The following is a 22,670-nucleotide window of genomic DNA, read 5'->3' as shown; positions in this document are numbered from 1 at the left end:
TTTAGATTTCCTCCATGTTGTCCAGGTAGATCTTAACCTCTTAAAGGTTGCCTACTCCTGGTCAATGGACTTCTCTAACAAGGCTTTTGCAAAATGCTTGTTTAATCAGCACTTCCAGCCAATCGGCTGCATCGCTGATCATTGTATTCTGACAGCTGAGAAGTCCCCACTGTCAGAATACAATAACACAGTGGGAAGGATTCCTCCATCCACCTCATGTATGTGGAGGGGGGGGGGGGTCTGTTTCATTTCTTTTTTTGATCAGCCCAATGGCAGGAAACAAAAACTAGCTTTAGTGTCCATAATCTTAGATTTGGGGCCAATACTTGTTGTGCCCCCAAAAGATCGTTCACAATTATGTAGAGGCATCCACTCACCATGCAGCTTGGTGGCTTCCAGCCACATTAAACGTTTTCAGGAGCGCAAAGGCATCACTGCTGATCTTCTGTGCTTCATAACGGGTAAGGGCACAGCAGCGGGACACACTACTCCAACCAGGGTCTCCCTGCCGGTGTGTGCCCACTGTCAGCTGTTTGGCTACTCTTTGATTCTAGAGAAGAGGAATGCATGGAAGTTAACAGAGGCGATGCAAAGGAGCAACAGTTAGATTGACACTATGACATCTCCTTACACGTTTTTTTCTCTCTCAGGATCTAAGACCCCTTTCACACCAGGGCGTTTTGCAGGCGCTATAGCGTTAGAAATAGCGCCTGCAAAACGCCCTAAAGAAGCTGCACCATTGTGTGTAGTGTGAAAGCCCCGAGGGCTTTCACACTACAGCGGTGCGCTGGCAGGACGTCAGAATAAAGTCCTGCCAGCAGCTTCTTTGGAGCGGTGAAGGAGCGGTGTGTTTACCGCTCCTCCACCGCTGCTGCCCATTGAAATCAATGGGGCAGCGCTGTAATGCCGCCGGCAAAACGCCGCTATTGCGGCGTATTGCCGGCGGTTTTAACCCTTTCGCGGGCGCTAGCGGGGGGGGTAAAAGCATCCCGCTAGCGTCCGAAATGCGCCGCAAATCCGGCGGTAAAACGCCTCTAAAAATAGCGGCGTTTTACCGCCGACGCAAGGTGCGGTGTGGTGTGAAAGGGGTGTAAAGATTCTCCAACTGTTCTCACAGCACTAGAAATTTATTCAGAAATCTCTTAACTACCAATAGCAGCACTATGGACCCCTCACTCCTTTCCTTTGCCAGTTTAGCTGGCACTGTGTCATGCAACACTACACACAAATTAATCTTATATACAGTGTTCATTTCGGGAATGAAAATATTTTTAATCGACAAAATTAACACCATTTGAGAGGAATAAAAATGAAAATGGCATTTTAGTCAAAAGACTGACTAAAACTAAATCAAAATTTGACATTAAAAAAATAACACTGGTTATACTGTATATTACAATGGCGAAATCCGTGTCAGTAGTGCATGTTCAAACCGTAATACCATAAATAATCAACATGTTATTCAATTTTTACACCAGGAGCATATAAAGGAGTTTGCCAATTCTGGAGAAAGGCTTAAAGTGACACAAAAAGGTCTTTTTTGTTTTTTAAATAACATACATGTCATACTTACCTATACTGTGAGGCTCGTTTTGCAGAGTGGCCCCAATTCTGGTCTTCTGGGGTCCCTCGGCAGTTGTCGCGGCTCTCCCGGTGGGGGGTTACCTTGCGGGCGCGTTCTGGAGTCCAGCATTCGGCATCCAATCTGCATGGGTTTTCCAATCAGTTTTCATGCACGTCAAGTGTGAACGAACCCCAAGGCCCCTTGTCAGACGGGGCGGATCTGCTGGATGGACTCTGCTAGCTCAGTGGCGGAATCCCTCTGTTGATCCCCGCTCAACAGGCGGATGAGAGGTCCGTCTCCCGCTCACTGTCCAGGGACGGACATGTCAGAGCCCCGCTGTTCTCTATGGGGAGATCGGATGATATCATCCAATCTGATGGCGAGCGTATCGCCATCCATCCGCTTTGACTGGATCTTGTTGGATCAGATCACATCTCCGCTGACATCCGCCTGCCCATAGAAGTCAATGGTTGGCCTGCTCGGATCCACCTGAGAAACGGACAGGAGGATCCGAGTGGGCCAATCGTGTGAAAGGGGCCTAAAAGGTTGTTTTTTCTATCCATTTAAATACCTGTATTACCATGACAAACTGTCAAACAGTACGGTCCCTCCTGTGATGTAGCTGACAATTGTGTAATGCAATTCTGAAAATGTATCTACAAAAGCAAGGAAAATACTTCTCACACACCGATAGGACACACACCTATGGCATTGGCACTCACCGTATCCTTGTCCTTCTTCAGCCTGTCCTCCAGCTCCAGAGCAAGCTGTAAGAGCCAATGCTGCACCTGCCGCAAAACAAGACTACATCACACAGGGCCTTATTTATCAGTGTCTGAAATAAAACTGTATTTTCCCCTCCATTATGTCATGGAGGAATAAAGTAAAATTAAAAATGTTGCTACGTGAACACAGCAACCATTATTGTTACTTAACCATTTCCTGCCAACAGTACACAGATATGCGGCCTCACGGAAGGGGGTCTTTACTCAGGAGGCCACATATACAGAATAAGCAAAATAGCAGAAAAAAAAAAAAAAAAAAGCAGATAGCTGCCATAACCTCAGTATTTTTAAAAATGGCAGCCAAAAGACCTCCTCTGTAACTCAAAACTGGTAACCTGTAAAAATCTTTTAACGCCGCCTATGGAGATTTTTAAGTGTCAAAGTTTATTGCCATTCCAGAAGCGGGCGCAATTTTGAAGCATGACGACATGTTGGGTATCAATTTACTCTGTGTAACATCTTTCTCAATACAAAAAAAATACATAAAAATTGGGCCAACTTTACTGTGTTCTTATTTTTTAATTCTAAAAAGTGTATTTTTTTCCAAAACAATTGCGTTGCAAGACTGCTGTGTAAATACGGTGTGACAAAGTATTGCAACGACTGCCATTTAATTCTCTAGGGTGTCAAAAAAAAAAAAAAAAAAAAAAAATTACATATATATACACACACACACGGATACACAAAGTAGTTGCAATGATATGTACAGTTATACAAAACGCATGCCAAATTTGTGTCCATTTATCAACATTTTGTTTTACCCCCAGTCACTAAGAGGATAACACACTGTTGGGGTTCATAGTATTAAGATACTTTCAATAAAACTGCACAGATACAGGCAAATATGGGGGTGGAGGGGGGTCACATAGTTTGCCTGCAGACGTTACTGTGCTGTGGTTTCCGGGTCGTTACTCTGAGGTTACTCCACCTGGTCTCGTGTGCACAGCGCTGTCTTTCCAGGAAATGTTTTGCTGCAGCCAATTGATTTGGGTAGCTGTCTGGGCTTCACCGGCTCATCTTCAATTCCACGGCAGAGGTTGTAGAGCCACGATCTAAAAATAAAGACAGGAAATACAACAGGATTTGTCATTTCAGTAAAGTGAACCTTCCAGCTTTTACGGTGAGGGATATGCCTGGCCCAGGAGGCTGAAGATCGAGATTTTCATTGTCTGCATCTAAAAGGTGGTTTGCTTAGGAGATGCACTGAAATTTTGGCTGATGAAACATATGGGCCGGAAACTGCGTTATCTGCGATTTACCAATATGAGAAAAAAGGTGCCGATAATGAGGCAGAAACACGCGATTTTGTCTAAAATTCACAGCCATTTGGTGGCCATTTTACTGTTTTCAATGCTTTTCAACGGGGATGTGCGTTTTTGGTGTGTTTTTTTTCTAACCAAATAAAAATGCAGGCAAGCAGGATTTTTAACACCACAATGGAAGCGCAATGGACCAGTATGAAGACTAAGCCCCTGTACACACGGTCGGAGATGTCCACAACCAAATCCGTCGGATTTAGTCCGTCGGATCTTGTACGAAACTGTTGCATACACACGGTCGGACAAAGTTGGCGAAAAATCCGATCATTCAGAACGTGATGACGTAATTTCGTTACGATGGGACTACGTTCAGGCTAGTAGCCAATAGCTTTGATGTAGGAATTTAATCTGAGCATGCGTGGCACTTGGTCCGATCAAAATTCTCTACACATGATCGGAGTATGTCCGATTGGCCCAGTTGGTCAGGAAATATTTCCAACGTGTTGGAAAATTGGGTCCGACGGATATTCAGACGGAATCAGTCCGATGCATACCACACACAGTTGGATTATCCGACGTGATGGTCCGATAGGACACATTCCGACGGATTCTCCGATCGTGTGTACAAGGGCTTAGGCTGGGTTCACACTTGTGCGATCACAGACATCCCATGTGATTCGAAATGCATTTCTGTGCAGATCACATGCGATGTCTGTACAATGCGAATCCAGCCACACAAACTGTATGGCTGAAATCGCATCGCATTTGCACCAAAATGGTGCAGGACTTCATTTTGGTCCGCACTGGAATCAGATCTCATGGATGTTCACACCTTTGCGATCCGATTCCTGCAACCATTTGACAGTTTGCACTGCGATACGATCCGGGGGTGTCGTTAACTTTACATTGACATCCCCAGCGGTTTGCAGATGTCAATTGTAAACCAGTGCACGATTCAAGTGTGCTGCGGGAACCGGCACAGAAACGCAGGGTTTCCTGCATCGCACCAGCGTGAACCGGAACATACAGGCTGGGTTCACACTGGTGCTATGCGGAATAACCTGCGAATTCTGTGCGGGTTCCCGCATTGCGCCTGAACTGCATACTGGTTTACATTGACATCTGTGAACCGCTGTGGGTGTCAAGTAAAGTTAACGACATCCCCAGATCAGTTCGCAGTGCGAGCACCCATGCAATCCAATTCCAGTGCAGACCAAAAAAAACAAAAAAACAAAAAAAAAAAAAAACTAAAAAATAAAAAACAAACAGTCTGTTCCATTTTGGTCCGACTGCGATGCAAATTCAGCCAAACAGTATGGCTGAATTTGCATCGCACAGACATGGCATTTGATTTGCACAGCAATGCGGTGCAAATCCAATGCGATATCTGCGCTTGCACCAGTGTGAACCCAGCCACATAGAAGTTAAAGCCTTACATACATTTTTCTTGCGCTAAAGGTGCCGATAATGGCCAACAATAAATTTATATTCTTGCATTTATAATCCTGCATTTTCGGTACCAAAAAGTGCACCTCTAGCTTCATAACACCGTAGAGGGGGGAGATTTAAAGCACTTACAATCCACTTACCCGGTTTTATCCCCAAAGTGGCTCTGGAGATGTGATTCACTGAACTGGGTCAGCTGACCCATGTACTCCACGCCTAAAATATCTTTGATAGATGTCCCAAGTTTCCCTCCAAGATGGCGTCTGATAAGAAAGTAAAAGAGGTGCAGAGTGACTAACCGATCAGGAGAACTCAGGAGAAGGAACCCATGTTACAATCACCGCCTCTGCCTCAATTTGTACGTGTAACCATTCACTATTTAACATTCTGCAAAAAATAGCGTATGTATGACTTGGATTCAGGGTGTATAAGGAAAATATTATTATTATTTTTTTTTAAATCTGATTTTTTTCAAATTTATTTGGACCACTTAATGACCACCTGCCTAAGAGAGAGTCACCCTGCCACAGTATATTGCGTGAATCACTGTACCGGCGCGGCTCTTCATGTAATAGATACAGTGTAGGCGCGCTGCCACGGCGCGGTGCCTATGGTCACCATGTCCGCCGGCCACCAGCGATCGCTCCACAGAGAGCCAGAACGGGGGATCTGCAAATGCAAACAAGGCGGATCCTGGTTCCGATAGGGGAGTAGACAGATCGTCTGTTCCTAGTGATCAGGAACAACGATCTCTCTGTACGCCCAGTCAGTCCCCTCACCCCCCCAGTTAGAAACACCTACCTAGCACACATTTAACCCTTTGATCGCCCCCTAGTGTTAACCCCTTCCCTGCCAGTGTCATTTATACAGTAATCAGTGCATTTTTATAGCACTGATAGCTGTATTGGTGTCACTGGTCCCCAAAAAGTATCACTTGGGGTCAGATTTGTCCGATGCAATGTCGTAGTGCCGAAAATAAATAAAATCGCAGAATAGTTTTGAACAGTTCTGTTTAAATAAAAGTGGGCTGCCACACCGTAAAATGCAGCTTGGACTGGCATAACTCAGTGTAAAATGCATCTGCCACATGAGAATAATCACCCCAAAACCACAGATTCTACAGCCTTTCCTCAACGAGAGTTCCTCCATAGGTCGCTAGGGGCTCCAATCTGATTGTGCCCACAGGTTTCTGGGTCCAATGCCACTCAGATCTTTTTAGCCATTTGTAAGGATAGTATTCTGACCACTGCTGTGGAGGGCTATCCCCCCCCCCCCCCCACTGACAACCACGGTAAAAAGGGACCTTCTCCAAACTGACCCTGATGAATTGATTTTAGCAAGGGTTCCTTGAGACCTGAAAAAAGGCTGGCACATCACGGTTTGCTGTCGTATTGTAAAAAAAAAAAAAAAAAAAAAAAAAAAAAGCAGGCAGAGGTTGTGGTTTTACAGTTACAGATTCTGATTTCTATGAAATCTCCACCCCCACACTTACATCTTTCCAATAGGCAGTTGATTGAACAGTTCCGGCACAGAGCTCTGAGAGAGAATAGTTTGGCGGTTCGGTTTATTAAATCCACAAGCCAACTTTGCCAGAACCTAGACAAGGTCAGGAGAGAGAAATAAAAAACAGCAAATGTTATCCGGACACAAGAGGCTCGATTGCCCCAGCATATCGTCCATCCCACAACTGCAAACAGAGCAATATAGCCACACATTACAACCACTCCGTCCTCACCGAGGCCTCATATGCTTGTCATATACAACACCAAAGCCTGACCCTATTATATAATATACACATCAGCAGCAAAATCTAAAACTAGCTGGAAACAGATAACTTCTATACATACTTTGTACAGACGCTCCTCACTCAACAACCTACCTGTTTAAAGAGGAGGGCCGTTTACAAAAAAAAAAAAAAAAATTAAAAGTCAGCAGCTGCAAACACTGCAGCTGCTGACTTAATAAGCCGACTCACCTGTCCAGGGTGCCCGCGATGTCGGCCGCCCGAGGCCGACCCGTCCCTCGGGTTCCGCCACCGCCATTCTTTCTAAGGGAAACAGGCAGTGGAGCCTTGCGGCTTCACTGCCCGTTTCCTACTGCGCATGCGCTAGTCGCGCAGCGCTTTGTGAATGGGATGCGCTGTGTTCTGGGACACACAATTCCCAGAACACAGCGAGACCCATTACCCAGAAGACAACGCGACAAGGAGAGAAGAAAGAAGATCTCCGAGGAGGAGGAAGAGGCAGATTAGGATTATGCGCCTAGCAACAGGCATTTCTGGTAAGTAAAAAAAATAATTTATTTTTCATTTTTTTTTTTTTTTTTAGATTTTTTTGTAATTTTTAATGCATTTTTTTTTTCAGGGTGGCCCTCCACTTTAATGACCGTTCAGACATATGACCAGCTGTCTGACCAGTCCGTATTGCTGAGAACCTTGGGTCATGGAAACAGGATGTACACAGTACACTACTGTATAAACATTTATAAATATACCCCCAACATTTTTTATAAATGATGCAAAGGTGACATTAAACTGGTGTTCCGCCCATCCCTGCAAAAATTAAAAGCCAACAATACACATACTGCAGCTGCTGAGTTTAATTAATAGGACACTTACCTGTCCTTGAGTCCAACAATGTCGGCTCCGCAGTTGATGTTTCCATCAGCTGTCGTGGGGTGCTGCCGGCGCCATTGCCGGTAAGGGAACCCGGCAGTGTAGCCTTACAGCTTCACGCTGTGTCCCTACTGTGCATGCGCGAGGCACCGCTGCACTCTCCTGCTGGCCCGGTGTCCTGTCGGATAGCGTCCGCTGTGTACTGCGCAGGATAACCACATTCCGAAAATAGCGGAAGATGAACGGCACCTGCGTCGTGAGTCCAAGTTCTAGCCCCACCATCCAAGTGGATATAGAGTTAGAATAAAAAAAGAGCAGAGCGCAGCGAGGCCGTGCCCGAAGCGTGGCGAGCGGCCCTCTAATATTTGCAGCCCTATGTCCACTTAGATGGTGGGGGCTTGCACCTCGACTCACGGCGCCATTCATCTTCAGAGATTTTCCAAATCTCCTGCTACGTACTGCGCAAGCGCTGCGCCTGCACAGAACGGGGCGGACACTTTTAGATGGCCGGACTCTACATGTCAGAACACCGGCAGCAGGGGGAAAGGAGCTGAGCTGTTGATGTAATTTGCCACTGCCTAGTCTCCCGGAAGTGGGGACGGGTACCTCTCAGGTATCCGCTCCCCCCTGAACGGTGCCAGCAGGGGGGGATTTTGGACAGTTTAAATTTTGGGTGGAACTTCGCTTTAAAAGTGATTGTAAAGTCTCTCTTTTTTTTCTATTAAAATAAAAACGTTATACTTGCAGTACCTGCTCTGTGTAATGGTTTTGCACAGGGCAGCCTGGATCCTCCTCTTCTCGGGGTCCCTCTTCGGGGGGTCCTGGCCCCTCTTTCCTGCTGAATGTCCCCACAGCAAGAAGCTTGCTATAGGGGAGGGGGGGATGGGTACGATGACACGAGCATAGCTGCAGCTCCATGTTTCATTCAGACATAGAGCCACTGTTCGGCCTCAACCTCCCCTCTCTCCTAAATGGCTGGGTTTCATTGACAGCAGCGGGTGCTAATGGGGCCGTTTCTGTGTCTCAGCCAATCAGTAAGGAGAATCCTGGAAGGAACTCGTGGACATCGCTGGACAGAATGGGGCTCAGTTAAGTATTAGGGGGGTTGCTACACACAGAAGGCTTTTTATCTGCATGCATAGAATGCATTAAGATAAAAAAAAAAAAAAATTCTGCATTTACAACCACTTCAGCCCCGGAGCATTTGGCCGGCCAAAGACCAGAGCACTTTTTGCGATTCGGCACGGCGTCGCTTTAACTGACAATTGCGCGGTCGTAGGAGGAGTCGTCGTCGGAGGAGGTTTTGAAAAAAATATGCATTATTTTTTACTTTTTGCTATAATAAATATCATATATTAACCATATAAGGACCGCCTCGCGCTGATGTACGTCGGCAGAATGGCACAGGTATGTTGCCCTTTAAGAGCCTAGCCGCGGGCCGCACGCTCGCGACCCAGTCCTGAGCTCCATGAGCGTGGCACCCGATCACCGCCGGTGTCCCGCGATCAGGTCACAGAGCTGAAGAACGGGGAGAGGTAAGTGTAAACAAACCTCTCCCCATGCTTCCTAGTGTGGCTGTCACTGATCGTCTGTTCCCTGTTATAGGGAAAGGCGATCAGTGACGTCACATGCCAAGCCACGCTCCAACAGTAAAAAAAACAAAAAAAAAACAAAAAAAAAAAAAAAAAAACACACACACACACACACTCCTACACTGCCCCCTAGTGGTTAACCCCTTCACTGCCAGTGAAATTTTTACAGTAATCAGTGCATTTAAATCGCATTGATTGCTGTATTAATGCCAATGGTCCCAAAAATGTGTCAAAATTGTCCGACGTGTCCGCCATAATATCGCAGTCACAATAAAAAAAAACAAAAAAAAAAAAAAACAATCGCCACCATTAATAGTAAAAAAAACAAAACAAAAAAATTCCATAAAACTATCCCCTATTTTGTAAACTCTATAACTTTTGCACAAACCAATCAATAAACACTTATTGCGATTTTTTTTACCAAAAATATGTAGAATACGTATCGGCCTAAACTGAGGCAAAAAAATTTTTTTTTTTTAAATATATTTTTTGAGGATATTTATTATAGCAAAAAGTAAAAAATATTGCATTTTTTTCTAAATTGTCACTCTATTTTTGTTTATAGCGCAAAAAATAAAAACCGTAGAGGTGATCAAATACCACCAAAAGAAAGCTCTATTTGTGGGAGAAAAAAAAAAGACGCCAATTTTGTTTCAGAAGCCACATCGCACGACCGCGCAATTGTCAGTTTAAGCGATGCAGTGCCGAATCGCAAAAAGGGGACTGGTCCTTTAGCTGGAAAATGGTCCGGGGCTTAAGTGGTTAAGTGAGGAGTGTCTGTTCATTTTAATAATGTAAAAAAAGTAATGACAAAAATTCAGTACAAAAATGCCTCCAATGCCAAGTTAGCGCAGCCATTCTGATGGTCACCTTGTTGTAAGAAATCCCGGCAGAGCACTGAAAGGTCGTCTCTTCCTCAACTGCCGCCCTCATCTCCTCTACGATCATGGCTGCAACAGTCAGGTTCAGCTCAGGACTAGGAGGGGTCCCCTGGGGGAGGGACTTCAGCCACTGCTGCATTCCCAGACAGCGCAGCTCCTCTGAAAGGCAACACAGTTAATTAGCAAAACCACTGCTTATTTTAATTTTATGTTTCTTTTTCTATTCTACCCGCTCTGGTCATACAGAGGTGGATTTACTAAAGGCAAATAGACCATGCACTTTGCAAGCGCAGTTGCATTCGTTTTCCTTAATAAAAGCCCTTTCACACTGGCGGTAAAGCACCCCCAAAACAGATGCATTGTGCATGTAAATGAATCACAACCCCAGTGTCATTTTATCTGTATCTCACCTACTTTAGCAGTAAAAGGCAGGTTTCTGGCTAAATTTATCTGACTTCCTGTCCATTCTGTTTCTGTTTCCTTCCTTTACCAGTCCTGATACTACATGTCCCATCATGCTTTGAGCCTCTGTAGTTTCAGGGAGGGTTCAGGCTCTGGGAGGGTGTGATCTGCGAGGTGGGACTCAGTACAATTCATGGTAGCTTTATAGTCCTTAGATGTAGTCGCTGCGTTAGTTTTCTTTTTTCAGGCTTCTCTTCCCGTCCCTTTGTTTTCTCCTGGTAATTCTGCCAATGACTGTCAGGAGCACTTAGTGCTCCTGCTCCTCATTCCAGCATCCAGATTTTGGCTATTGCATTCTCCTTGTTTTTGTCCACATCTAAGGACAGCTAAGCTGCAAAAGATTACATTTGTGTTTTTAGATTTAGATACGCCTATGTTGAAAAAGTCAACAGGAATGCAAAATCAGCTTCAATCAAGAAAAAAATTAAATAAAAAAAAAAGGTAAAATCGGAAAGGTGGTCAACACCACCCATCAATGGATTCTGAATGACCTCAGGAGAAAAACTCCAACTGATGTCATGAACATACAGCCGTGGCCAAACGTTGAGAATGCCACAAATATTAATTTTCACAAAGTTTGCTGCCTCAGTGTTTATGATGCCAATTTGCATATACAGTAGTACCTTGGATTACGAGCATATTCCGTTCCAGGAGAATGCTTGTAATCCAAAGCACTCACATATCAAAGTGAGTTTCCACATAGAAGTCAATGGAAACAAAGATAATTTGGAATAATAAATAATAAAATAAATAATCGGAAATACTCGGGGACAGCTCGGCTGAACTCAGAAACCCTCGGAAAGCCTCAGATACACTCGTGAATGGAGTATTTCCAAGTGATTCCGAGTATTTCCGAACGGCTCCGAACCGTTCCGAGTTTCATCGGCGCACCCGCACCTCTGGCCAAATGCGGTACTGCACACCCCATTGGCTTGAATCCTGCACGCTTTGCAAGACAACACTCACAAACCGAGTCAGGATTTAAAAAAAAAACAAAAAAACAGGCCTGAAGGAGCGTAGATCCACAAACGCGTCGTCTACACGTTCGTATTCCCGGAAGTGATATCATCCTGGTTGTCGGTTCGCGGCTTGCGTTCCACTTGCAGGAAGTGCCAGCACACTTCGTATCCAGCCTGCTACACGGACACCGCTGCCATCCAGTGCATGGAATCCACTGATCTCATGGACACCCGGCATTATATGCCTACATGCTGATCATGTTTGTACCCTTGCGAGTACCATGTTTGTAGCTTTTTATTAAAGTATCCAGATTTATTGCACTTAGAGTGGCGCTTCTGTTTTACCCACTGTACTCCAGAATGTTATGAACAGTGATCAGGTGAATTGCAATTAATTGCAAAGTGCCTCTTTGTCTTGAAAATGAACTTAATCCCATAAAAACATTTCCACTGCATTTGTGAAGAAGGCTTCAGGGCACCCAAGAAAGTGTAGAAAGTACCAGGACCGTCTTCTGAAGTTGATTCAGTTGCCCTAAGGCCTGGCTCAATGAAGGAGATCTATTGATTTGGTAATACATTAAGACCCCTTTCACACCACACCGCCCATTGCGTCGGCGGTAAAACGCCGCTATTTTTAGATTTGCAGCGCATTTCGGGCGCTTTTACCGCCTGGTAGCGGCCACGAAAGGTTTAAAACCGCCGGCAATACGCCGCAATAGCGGCGTTTTGCCAGCGGTATTACAGCGCTGCCCCATTGATTTCATTGGGGAGCAGCGGTGGAGGAACGGTAAACACACCGCTCCAAAGAAGCTGCTGGCAGGACTTTTTTCTGACGTCCTGCCGGCGCACCGCTGTAGTGTGAAAGCACTTGGGGCTTTCACACTACAATGGTGCAGCTTCTTTAGGGTGGATTGCAGGCGCTATTTCTAACGCTATAGCTCCTGCAAAACGCCCTGGTGTGAAAGGGGTAAAAATCCCATTTCAGACTTGTACCTATAGGTAAGCCTATAATAAGGCTTACTTATTGGTAGTGTAAATATCTCCTAAACTTGCACCGTTTAAGAGATATTCACTGAAAATACAGCCAGTGACATCACTGGCGCATTTGCTCTGAAGGAACGGCCGACGCCTGTGCCGTTTCTTCAGTGCCCTGTGCCGCGACCGGCGGTTCCCATGCACATGCGGGAACTGGCGTCATCGTGGCTCCGGCCAATCACAGAGCCACATTGCATCGCTGGAAGGCTTTGTTTTGAGGCAAGTTTCACATAATGTGCTAGTATGCAATGCATACTAGCACATTATGCTTTTGTCTTGCAGGTAAGAAAAGAAAAAGAAAAAAAAAAAGAGTGCAGTGGTTTACAACTGCCTTAATGCCAAGAGGCATGTTATGTTTGTGCAAGAGTCCAAATACAGCAACAGACAGCACCTGATAGTTTATATAGATGTACAAGCTATTGGGATTTGACCACAGGTATATTTTTTCTCTGATGTAACACAGGTCAGTGACCAGACCTGAACCTAGTTGCTCTCCCCCACATTGTGTTTCTATGCCCCAGGTTGGCATGGTGTCCGCCGTAGCATTTGCAGAGGCTAGGCAGTGTAGGACTGGCCTTAAGAGGGATTATTTTGATGCAGTTGGCCAGCTTAAAAAAAAAGGAGTTCCAGTCGTTCTTTTGTTTATTAAAAGTCAGCAGCTACAAAAACTGTAGCTGCTGACTTTTAATAAACACACGCACTAAACTTGTCCCAGGATCCAGCGATGCGGCCGCCCCGAAACCTTGGTTCTCTCTCCCGCCTGTAAGCGGTGCCAGCATCACAAGTGTGGGCACCCGGCTGTGACAACTTGCGGCTTCACAGTCATGTGCGCACTGTGCCTCCTTAATGGCTGGCAATCTTCTGGGATCTATGATGTGTCCCAGAAGATCGCAGGGTGGGAGGGAGAGGGGGGGTTCTTTCGAGTTGCCTAGGCGGGCCAAGCAGAAGTGGGAGCAGGTACCTGTCAAAACTAGGTAAGCTCTCCCCTATACAAGGAGGGATAGGAGTCCATAAAGCGGAGTCCCAGTCGTTTTGTTGTTTATTAAAAGTCAGCAGCTACTGTAGCTGCTGATCTAAACACACACTCACCTGTCCCACGGTCCAGTGAAGCGGCCGCCTGAAGCCTCACGTCTTTCACCCTCCTTTCCATGGTGCCAACATAGGAAGTGTGGGCACCCGGCTCTGATAGCTTGCAGCGTCAAAGCCGGATGAGCACTGCGCATGCAGCACGAGTCGAGCTGAATGGCCGGGCAATCTTCTGGGACCTGTGACTTCATAAAATTGCAGGGAGGGAGGGGTAGAGGAGGCGTCGCCTAGACGGCCGAGCGGAAGTGGGAGCTAAGTACGTACTCCCACCCCCCCCAAAATATGACATCCCAAATTAGTCCTTAAAGCGGAAGTTCTACTTTTGGGTGGAACTCTGCATTTAAGCATGTATTGGAATATGTTCGAACTAAAAACCCCTGTTTTTCATTGCATGGTTTGCTGGAAAGGGCATATAGAAGTGCGCAGATGGTTCATCCAGAATTTGTAGTGCAAATAAAGCAGCAGGTGACTGAGGAACTGTGCAGCCAATCATGTCATTGCCTCCACAGCACTGGAAGAGCAAGTAGAAAGACTCAACATATTTATAGCCCTTAGCTGACCAGCACACAAAAGCGTCAGGTACAATTGCAAAGTGGATACTGTTACATATAAAAAAAAAAAGAAAAAAAAAAAAAAAAAGGAAGGCAGGCAGACTATTACTTTACAAGGAATCAGGATATATAAATGAGAACTGAAAGTCCCAGGAGATGCAAATCAGAACAAGACCCACTGTGTATGAACAAGTAGTAGTCTCAGCCTGGACCTCAGACAGGCCACGCCCCCAATGCATTTCACTCCGCCCACTGGAGCTTACTCATGGGGATGGAAAATCAGGATATATAGACCAAAGAACAGTCACCTTTGGTAAGGCTCTCCTCTGACGTTGGGTTCAGCTGAGGATAGCCCTGAACATAGGTACTTCTCAGCATATCCTCCGATACAGGTTGACCCTCCATGTCCTTTAATCGTTTTTGTACAGCTTCAGTCAAGTCTATGTAAGCCTCATCAATGCTCGCTCGTTCAACCACGGCAAACCGAGACATGATCTCCATCACTTCCACACTGGCCTCCCGATACCTGCGAGGAAGGAGAAATGTGAATGCGCTCAAATTCCTAACAACCCGATACATCATCCCAACAACATTCTCTCCTACCCCCCCCCCTCCCTCCCCCCATAAACTTACTTTGTCAGATCGGCTTTCCCATGAGCCTCGCTGACACGGGCAAGCTGCAGGTCAGCGCAAAGCTTCTTAGCGTCGTTAGCAAACATGTTTCGGGTCACCCCAAAAGCCCGGGCTTCATAACTGACTGCTATAATCCTGTGCAGACAAATCACAGTGTCAGCAACATCAGCAGATAACAAAAAACGCTCATACTGGTAAAGAGCAATATGAACAGAATTGCAATATTACTGACCAATCCTTTACCTGTAATAAAAGAAAAAGAAACAGATCATTGAATTAAAAAAAGTTAGACTTACCAGTAACATGTTTTCCAGGAGTCTTTCAGGACAACACCTGAGAGAGTGGCTCCACCCACTAGGAAAGACCAAATCCACCAAATTGGAGGCTTCTCCCCACAGTTCGTCAGTTGTAGCCGAGTGTATACAGTGGGGAGCTGCGCTAAATTGTGTACATGAAAGATTTGTGTGTGACCCCAAAATTTTTTTTTTTTTTTATGACTCAGCACTTCTTACATTAAAATGGGTGAAAAATAATTTAAATAAATGAATAAAGTGTATAGAAAAATCAATTCTTCATATAAATAATCATAAAAATATAAAAAGATAATTAATCATAAAAAACACCAATCACAACTAATTGATATGTGAAAGGAAACCCCACAGAGTGTGCCAACACAATATTATCTCAAATTAATAAGTGAATAAATGCAAATAAATAATACATGTATAAGGATCAAAAAAAAGTCTCATCAAATATATAAATACAAATAAACCCGTGACCACGTCTGTTTAGTGACAAAACGCGTAGGGAGCAACGGCGTGCTGACGTCACCGCGTAAGTGCGGGCGGTAGCCGAGAGCCGGCCGGCTCGATTTTGTAAATTGCTGACTTGTATGCTGATTATGTGAGTTTATTTGCTTTTTATCTACTATCTTATTAAAAGGGTTTTACACTATGTATGTGTTCCCTTGTTTTTTTATATTCTTTGGAGCATTAACATTCTAACTCGCTGGAGCGTCTGGAGAGAGAGGCTCGGTGTGGTTCCCAGGACTGTCTATCTATCTAGAGTATCTTCAAATGCGTTTGTGATCTCACTTAATACGGAGATCTCACGCTCTGGTAAGCAGCTCATATTATCCATTGGTGGAGGTGCTTCAGTGGAATCCCTGTCACACGATTTTTTTATTGGTGTCACTTTCCATTGCACATTGGATCAACTGAAAAAAAAAAAAAAGAGTTCTTTTTTTGGGACTTGAGTGAACTATTTTGCGTTTTTCTTGCTTTATATACACTGCATTAAATCTATGTAATTTATAATTTATTTTATTTATATATTTGATGAGACTTTTTTGATCCTTATACATGTATTATTTATTTGCATTTATTCACTTATTAATTTGTGAAAATATGGTGTTAGCACACTCTGTGGGGTTTCCTTTCACATATCAATTAGTTGTGATTGGTGTTTTTTATGATTCATTTTCTTTTTATATTTTTATGATTATTTATATGAAGAATTGATTTTTCTATACACTTTATTCATTTATTTAAATTATTTTTCACCCATTTTAATGTAAGTGCTGAGTCATAAAAAAAAAAAAAAATTTTTTTTGGGTCACACACAAATCTTTCATGTACACAATTTAGCGCAGCTCTCCACTGTATAAAATTTTGTCTGTCGTAGGTATAACGATTTGAGCTGCTGCTTTGAGGGCAGGTTTTAGAATAGCGCAGTTTCCTCCTTTTTTCTAAGTTGTAGCAGAGTACCTCTGGCCCAACTGGAACATATAATCAGAATATGGTTAGTCAAAGCAAATATATAAACAAGAAAAGGGCGTTGCTGACCTGAAAGACTCCTGGAAAACAAGTTTCCGGTAAGTCTAACTTGAATTTTCCCTAAACGTCCTTCAGGACAGCACCTGAGATGATAAAATCGAGACTTACCAACTTGGGAGGGGCCAGCAGCCTGCAGGACCTTTCTGCCAAATGCCTGATCACTGGCTGACAGAAGATCCAATCTGTAATGACGGACAAACGTTAGATAACGTAACCACATAGCTGCCTTACAAATTTGATCTAGGGTGGCACCAGTTTTTTTCTGCTCATGTAGTGGCCAGAGCTCTAGTAGGAGTGTGCTCAAATTCCCGATGGGGGAGACAACCCCACCTGGGAATAATCTTTTGAAATAGCTGATTTTACCCATCTAGTAATTGACCCCCTTTGATGCTTGGCGGCCCTTTCTGTTGCCAGAGAAAACAACAAATAAAAAGTAGTCCGAAGACCTAAAGTCCCTTGTTACTTCCAAGTAATGTAATAAAGATCTTCTTACATCCAATTTATGGAATAAATTCTCCTTTTTTCCCCCAGAAGGATTTGAACAAAAAGTTGGCAGGATGATTTCCAGCAACCTATTAGGAACTGATGCTACTTTTGGCAAAAACTCTGAATCTGTTTTAAGTACAATCTTGTCTGTGTAAATTTAACAAAAAAAAAAAAAAGGTTCCTTTACCGATAGAGTGCGTAGTTCACCGATTCTTCTTGCGGACCTAACTGCAACTAAGAAAACTGTTTTAAGCTTTAAATTCCTTAACAAGATTGTCTTTAACGGTTCAAAAGGATCTTTTGTGAAGGCTTGTAAAACTACTGACAGGTCCCATTTAGGAAAATGTTTAGTAGGAGCTGATCTGGACCTATTAGTAAGTGCCTTAAAGAATCTTGTAACCAAAGGAACTGAAAAAAAAATTGATCTTTCTAGGTATACTTCCAAGACAGCCACTTGCACTTTAAGAGTGCTAATCGCAAGACCTTTGTCCGTGCCATTTTGTAGAAATTCCAAAATCGACACAATGTCTTCTAAGGCCCCTTTCACATGGGGCGGATCAGTAATGATCCGCCCCGTGATGATCCGCTCGCTCAGCGGGGATCGCTCCGTTGTCCCCACTGAGCCGGCGGCGGACAGGGCGGTCTTCGCACACTGTGAAGGGACCGCCCTGTCAGCTCTCCATTCTCCTCTATGGGGGGATCGTTCGGATCGGCCCGTCTGTCCGTGTTCATCCGATCTGCTCTGCAGACGGATAGAAAAATAGGATTTTCCTCCGTCTGCAGAATCGGACTGTTGCGGAGGCGGACAATAGCGGGTGTCTGCGGATGTTTATCCGCAGACACCCGCTGTCCCATATGTATGCATGTATGTCCGTATTTCATCCTCAAACGGATGGATGAAATACGGACATACTGTCCGCATGCGTGAGGGGGCCTAAGGTTTGGTTTAACGAACACCAAAAGAGGTAGACTCTCCAAACTTTAGCGTAAATATCTCTAGTTACTTTCTTTATACTGGCGAGAGAAAGGGGATACTAGAGGATCCGCCAATCCTTTGTTCCTTAACAACTCTTAGGGTCCTTTCACACGGGGCGGATCAGTGCTGATCCGCCCCATGGATATCCGTTTGCTCAGCGGGGGTCAGTCCGTCGATCTCTGCTGAGCAGGGAGATGACAGGTCCGTCTCTACACACTGCGCAGGGACAGACCTGTCACAGCGCCGCTCTCCCCTATGGGAGATCGGATGACGACGGACCGCAGTGTCCGTCGTCACCCGATCCGATGACGGATGGAAAAACTGCTTTTTCCTCCGTCACACTTTTTCGGATCGGAGCAGGTCGGATGTCAGCGGACTTGTCACATAGAGCTCTATGGAGCATCCGTTCAGGTCCGCCTGAAAAACTGACAGGCAGGCCTGAACGGATCGTCAGTGTGAAAGGGGCCTTACTCAGATTCCAGGCAATGAGACAATCTGGCTATATCTGGGTGGTATACTGGGCCTTGAAGTAGCAAGTCCTGTCTGAGAGGAAGCTGGCAGAAGGGTTTGACTGTCATTTGTAGAATGGAGGAAAAACAGGCTCTTTTCATCCAGAATGGAGTGGGGGGGGGGGGGGGGGTTAGGCAGGCATAGCCCAGATGAAAGTTCAAGGCATCTATCCCTAGTGAGCTGCTGTCTCGGTGCAGAGAAAAGAACTGAGGGAGCTGAGCATTTTTTTTAACACAAGCAAGTCCACTTGTGGACGCCCCCACATCCTCGTCATCAATGAAAATATTTCCGGATTCAAGCTCCATTCTGCTTCCTGAATTTTTCGTCTGCTACTTCTTTTAGCGTGCCTTTAAGATGCGCTGTCGACTCTGCCCACTCCAGGATGTCTGATGACAGCAATAGAAGTGCCTTGCTCCTTGTGCCCCCGTTTGTTCAGGTATGCCACGGTAGTGAAATCGTCTGATAAAATCTGCACTTGGGACCCCTGGAGGTTTGGAGAGAAGGCAGCCATTGCTAGAATGACTGCTTTTAACGCCGTCCAGTTTAAGGACCTTCCTGTTTCGGATCGGGACCAAAATTCCATGTGATATATTTTGATCCCAGTGGGCCCATCCCCAGCTGCTGGCATCTGTCGTGACACTTTTTTCTGTTGGAAAACACCATAGTAAGCCCTTTGACAAAACTGACTGACTTCACCAAAGGGCCCTCTTGACCCTGGTAGGGTGTTTTACTTTTGCGTCTAAGGTTTCTGGGCTGTGATCCCAAACCTTTAAGAAAACTCTGGTAGGGGACTCAAATGGAGTCTCGCCCATTGAATGGTTGGCATTGTCAAAGTTAAGGTTCCCAGGGCTGACATCTTTCTGATTGATATCTCCTGGTTTGTTTGTAGCCTGGCTACTACACTCATGACTGTTTTTTCTTTTCTTCTGGAAGAAAAAATAAACCTTTGTTCTACAGAATCTATTTGATAACCTAGAAACTGAACTTTCTGAGCTGGATTAAAAAATGTGATTTCTGAAGGTTCACAATCCACCCCAAGGCTTCCAAATGATTACGAGCCTTGGCCAGGTCTACCTGCAATTTTTCTCTGGAAAGGCAAAGTAGATTGATGCCATGAAGCATCCCTTGGCTAAGATTTCTGGCTGAAAAAAAAAAATGGGAGTCCATGTGGAATCTGCTGTAATGGACTGACCTGTTTAAAAGTTTTAAAGTCAAGCAGGAGACAAAAGCATCCCGATGGTTTCTTTAGCAGGGAAATATGGGAATAGAAACCCCGATAACATTCCTCTGGAGAAAACTGAATCACAGCTCCCTGTTGCATCAGATCCCCTAACAGGTTCTTCATGGCTAGGTCCTTTGTTATGCCCCTTGGCAGGTTTGTTACAAAGTATCTTTCTGGAGGAAGGTCCAAAAGCTCTATTTTGTATCCATGAGCCAGCATGTCTAGAATAAATGGGTTTTCTGTCATGCTTGCCCAGTGAGGAAGGATCCACTGGAAAGGACGAGTCATTGCAATTTATTGGTTGGCGTAGGAGGATGGAAAAAGGACGACATTCCCTCTGCCTTTGTCCAAGGGTCCCATGATGTTGATGTTTATCCATCTGCTCTTCGGTTCCTGCTGCCGCCAGGGGTAAGGGGTTCCCTACTGCAAAGCATGAATGGCCCGGAGGCGGGGGGTGAAATCCCCCCTCAGATTCCATATTTGCCACCTTTCGAAAAGGGGGGGGGAGGGGGGGGAGGAGGAGAGGAAGCAAACAAGCGTAGTATCCTATTTTGGGTGGAGCTCCGCTTTAAGGAACAGCACTTGAATGCCTTTCCTTCAGAGCGCATTCACCGGTGAAGTCACCAGCTGCTGCTCACTTAAATATCTCCTAAATGGTGCACATTTAGGAGATATTCATTTTACCTACAGGTGAGCTTTATTGGAAGCTTACCTGTAGGGGAAAAAAAAAAAAAAAAAGGGGGCGGAGTTTACTACCAATTTAAAATAGCAGAGCAGTTGAGGGGAGGAAGACTCAAAGCAAATAGCCGCCGCCAGGCATGAGGACCTATACTGTTGCCTGCAGCACATTACGCCCGAAGGTGGTGTCCTCCTGCCATCTTACATCCATCTGATAGAATCTTGTGAATGTATGAACTGACGACCAAGTAGCGGCCTTACAAATCTGAGCCACAGAGGCTTGGTTATGCACTGCCCATGAAGCACTGACTGCCCTGGTAGAGTGCGCTTTAATCATAAAAAGAGGAACCCTTCTTTTCAGGCCATAGGCCTGACAAATCCACTTAGCAATAGTAGATTTCGATGCTGCCTGACCCTTCCTAGGGCCTTCCAGCAACACAAACAAAACTTTAATTGCTCGCACTACATTGAGAGAATGTAATAATTATTCTTCTGCAGAACGAGGTTCTGGGAAAAAGGAAGGTAAGGAAACATCTTGATTCAGATGAAAAACAGACACTACCTTTGGCAAAAAGGTTGGGTGTGGACGCAGCACCACCTTATCCTTGTGAATGATTAAGTATGGCTCCTTACAGGAGAAAGCAGCCAATTCTGATACTCTTCTTGCAGAGGTTATCGCAACTAGAAATACCAATTTCCTTGTCAAACGAATCAAAGGAATATTCTGTATAGGTTCAAAGGGTTGTCTTTGCAACACCGACAAAACCAGATTCAAATCCCATGGGCACAAAGATGTTCTAACTGGCAGAGTTATCCAAGTTACCCCTTGTATGAATTCCTGGACCAAAGAATGCAAAGCAAACGGCCTTTGGAAAAACACTGCCAAGGCTGAAATCTGAACCTTGATTGTGCTCAAGGCTAGCTTCTACTCCTAATTGTAGAAAGGCCAGAATTCTTCCTATGACATACTTATGAGGATGCCAACCCTTGGTTTCACACCAACATAGGCCTTCCAGACCCTGTAATAAATAGTCCTGGATGCCGGCTTTATGGCATTAATCAGGGTAGTTACTACTGAACCTGAAAGCCCCCCCATGTTTCAGAATGTGGGCTTCAATAGCCAAACCCTTAAATTTGGCATTTGTAAGGCAGGATGGAATACTGGTCCCTGAGACAGCAGGTCCGGATGAGGTGGAAGAGTCAAAGACTCCCCTACTGCCATCCTCACAATCCCTGCATACCAGGGTCTTCTGGGCCATGTCGGGGCTACCAAGATTACCGGCTTCCCTTCTTCCCTGCCTGTGAAGCAGCCATAACAGATGAACTGGAGGGAATGCATAAATCAGTGAAAACTGATTCCACGGGGTCACTAACGTATCTACTCCGAGTGCAGGTGGATCCCCTGTTCTCGCCACAAAGTTGTCCAACTTCTGGTTGAACCTGAACGGCAATAGATCTACATCTGGTGTACCCCATCTTTGGCATATGGCCAAAAAGACATCGGGATGTAGAGACCATTCTCTCGGGAACAACCGTTGATGGCTCAGAAAACCTGCTTGCCAATTTTCCACTCCTGGAATGTAAACTGCAGATAGGCAAGGAACATGTTTCTCTCCCATTCCGCAACCTGGACATCCAGGCTATTAGAGCCACACGTACTTCCTGAATCTCTAGGATAATTGATGGGCAAGGTCTTCTCGGACTCTGACCACTTTCCTTGAACCGTGGTCTCTTCTAGAACTGCTCCCCAGCCCCACAGGCTGGCATCCATTGTTACTACTTTCCAGGAAACCGGAATGAAGGATTTCCCCTTGTGTAAATTCCTGATTATGAACCAGGCTCTGGCATACTTTTGGAGCCAGATTCATTGGATAATCCAAGGCTTGGATCTTTTTGTTGCAAGTAGACAGAATACTGTGTTGCAACAGTCTTGAATGAAACTGGGCATAGGGAACCGCTTTCGAAGGAAGCTACCATCTTCCCTAGTAATCTCACGCAAAGGCGAATGGAAGGACCCTTCTTTGCCTTGACCACAGTCTTAGAGCGTAGACTTTTGCCTGAGGTAAAAACACCCTTTCCTGGGTTGTGTCTGACCA

At 45.1% G+C, this 22,670-nt stretch overlaps 1 protein-coding gene across 2 annotated transcripts in view; it reads right to left on the bottom strand.

Annotated features, from left to right (window-relative positions):
- POLH (DNA polymerase eta) overlaps positions 1-22,670 on the bottom strand; it is a 42,417-nt gene that overhangs the window by 6,019 nt on the left and 13,728 nt on the right. For both annotated transcript variants that reach the window (XM_077485438.1, XM_077485439.1), the window contains exons 3-10: positions 14,868-15,002; positions 14,543-14,760; positions 10,131-10,300; positions 6,547-6,650; positions 5,198-5,317; positions 3,278-3,401; positions 2,287-2,352; positions 378-550 (exon numbers count right to left, since the gene is read on the bottom strand). In XM_077485438.1, coding sequence (XP_077341564.1) covers positions 378-550; positions 2,287-2,352; positions 3,278-3,401; positions 5,198-5,317; positions 6,547-6,650; positions 10,131-10,300; positions 14,543-14,760; positions 14,868-15,002 — 1,110 coding nt within the window. The remainder of the gene's footprint in view (positions 1-377; positions 551-2,286; positions 2,353-3,277; positions 3,402-5,197; positions 5,318-6,546; positions 6,651-10,130; positions 10,301-14,542; positions 14,761-14,867; positions 15,003-22,670) is intronic.

This window comes from Lithobates pipiens, unplaced genomic scaffold, assembly GCF_037356315.1.
Source record: "Lithobates pipiens isolate NorthernLeopardFrog02 unplaced genomic scaffold, aLitPip1_a1.2 Scaffold_18, whole genome shotgun sequence".
NCBI classification, from domain to species: Eukaryota; Metazoa; Chordata; class Amphibia; order Anura; family Ranidae; genus Lithobates; species Lithobates pipiens.
The sequence above is the reverse complement of the archived record's forward strand: the minus strand, read 5'-3'. Positions and strand labels throughout refer to the sequence as shown.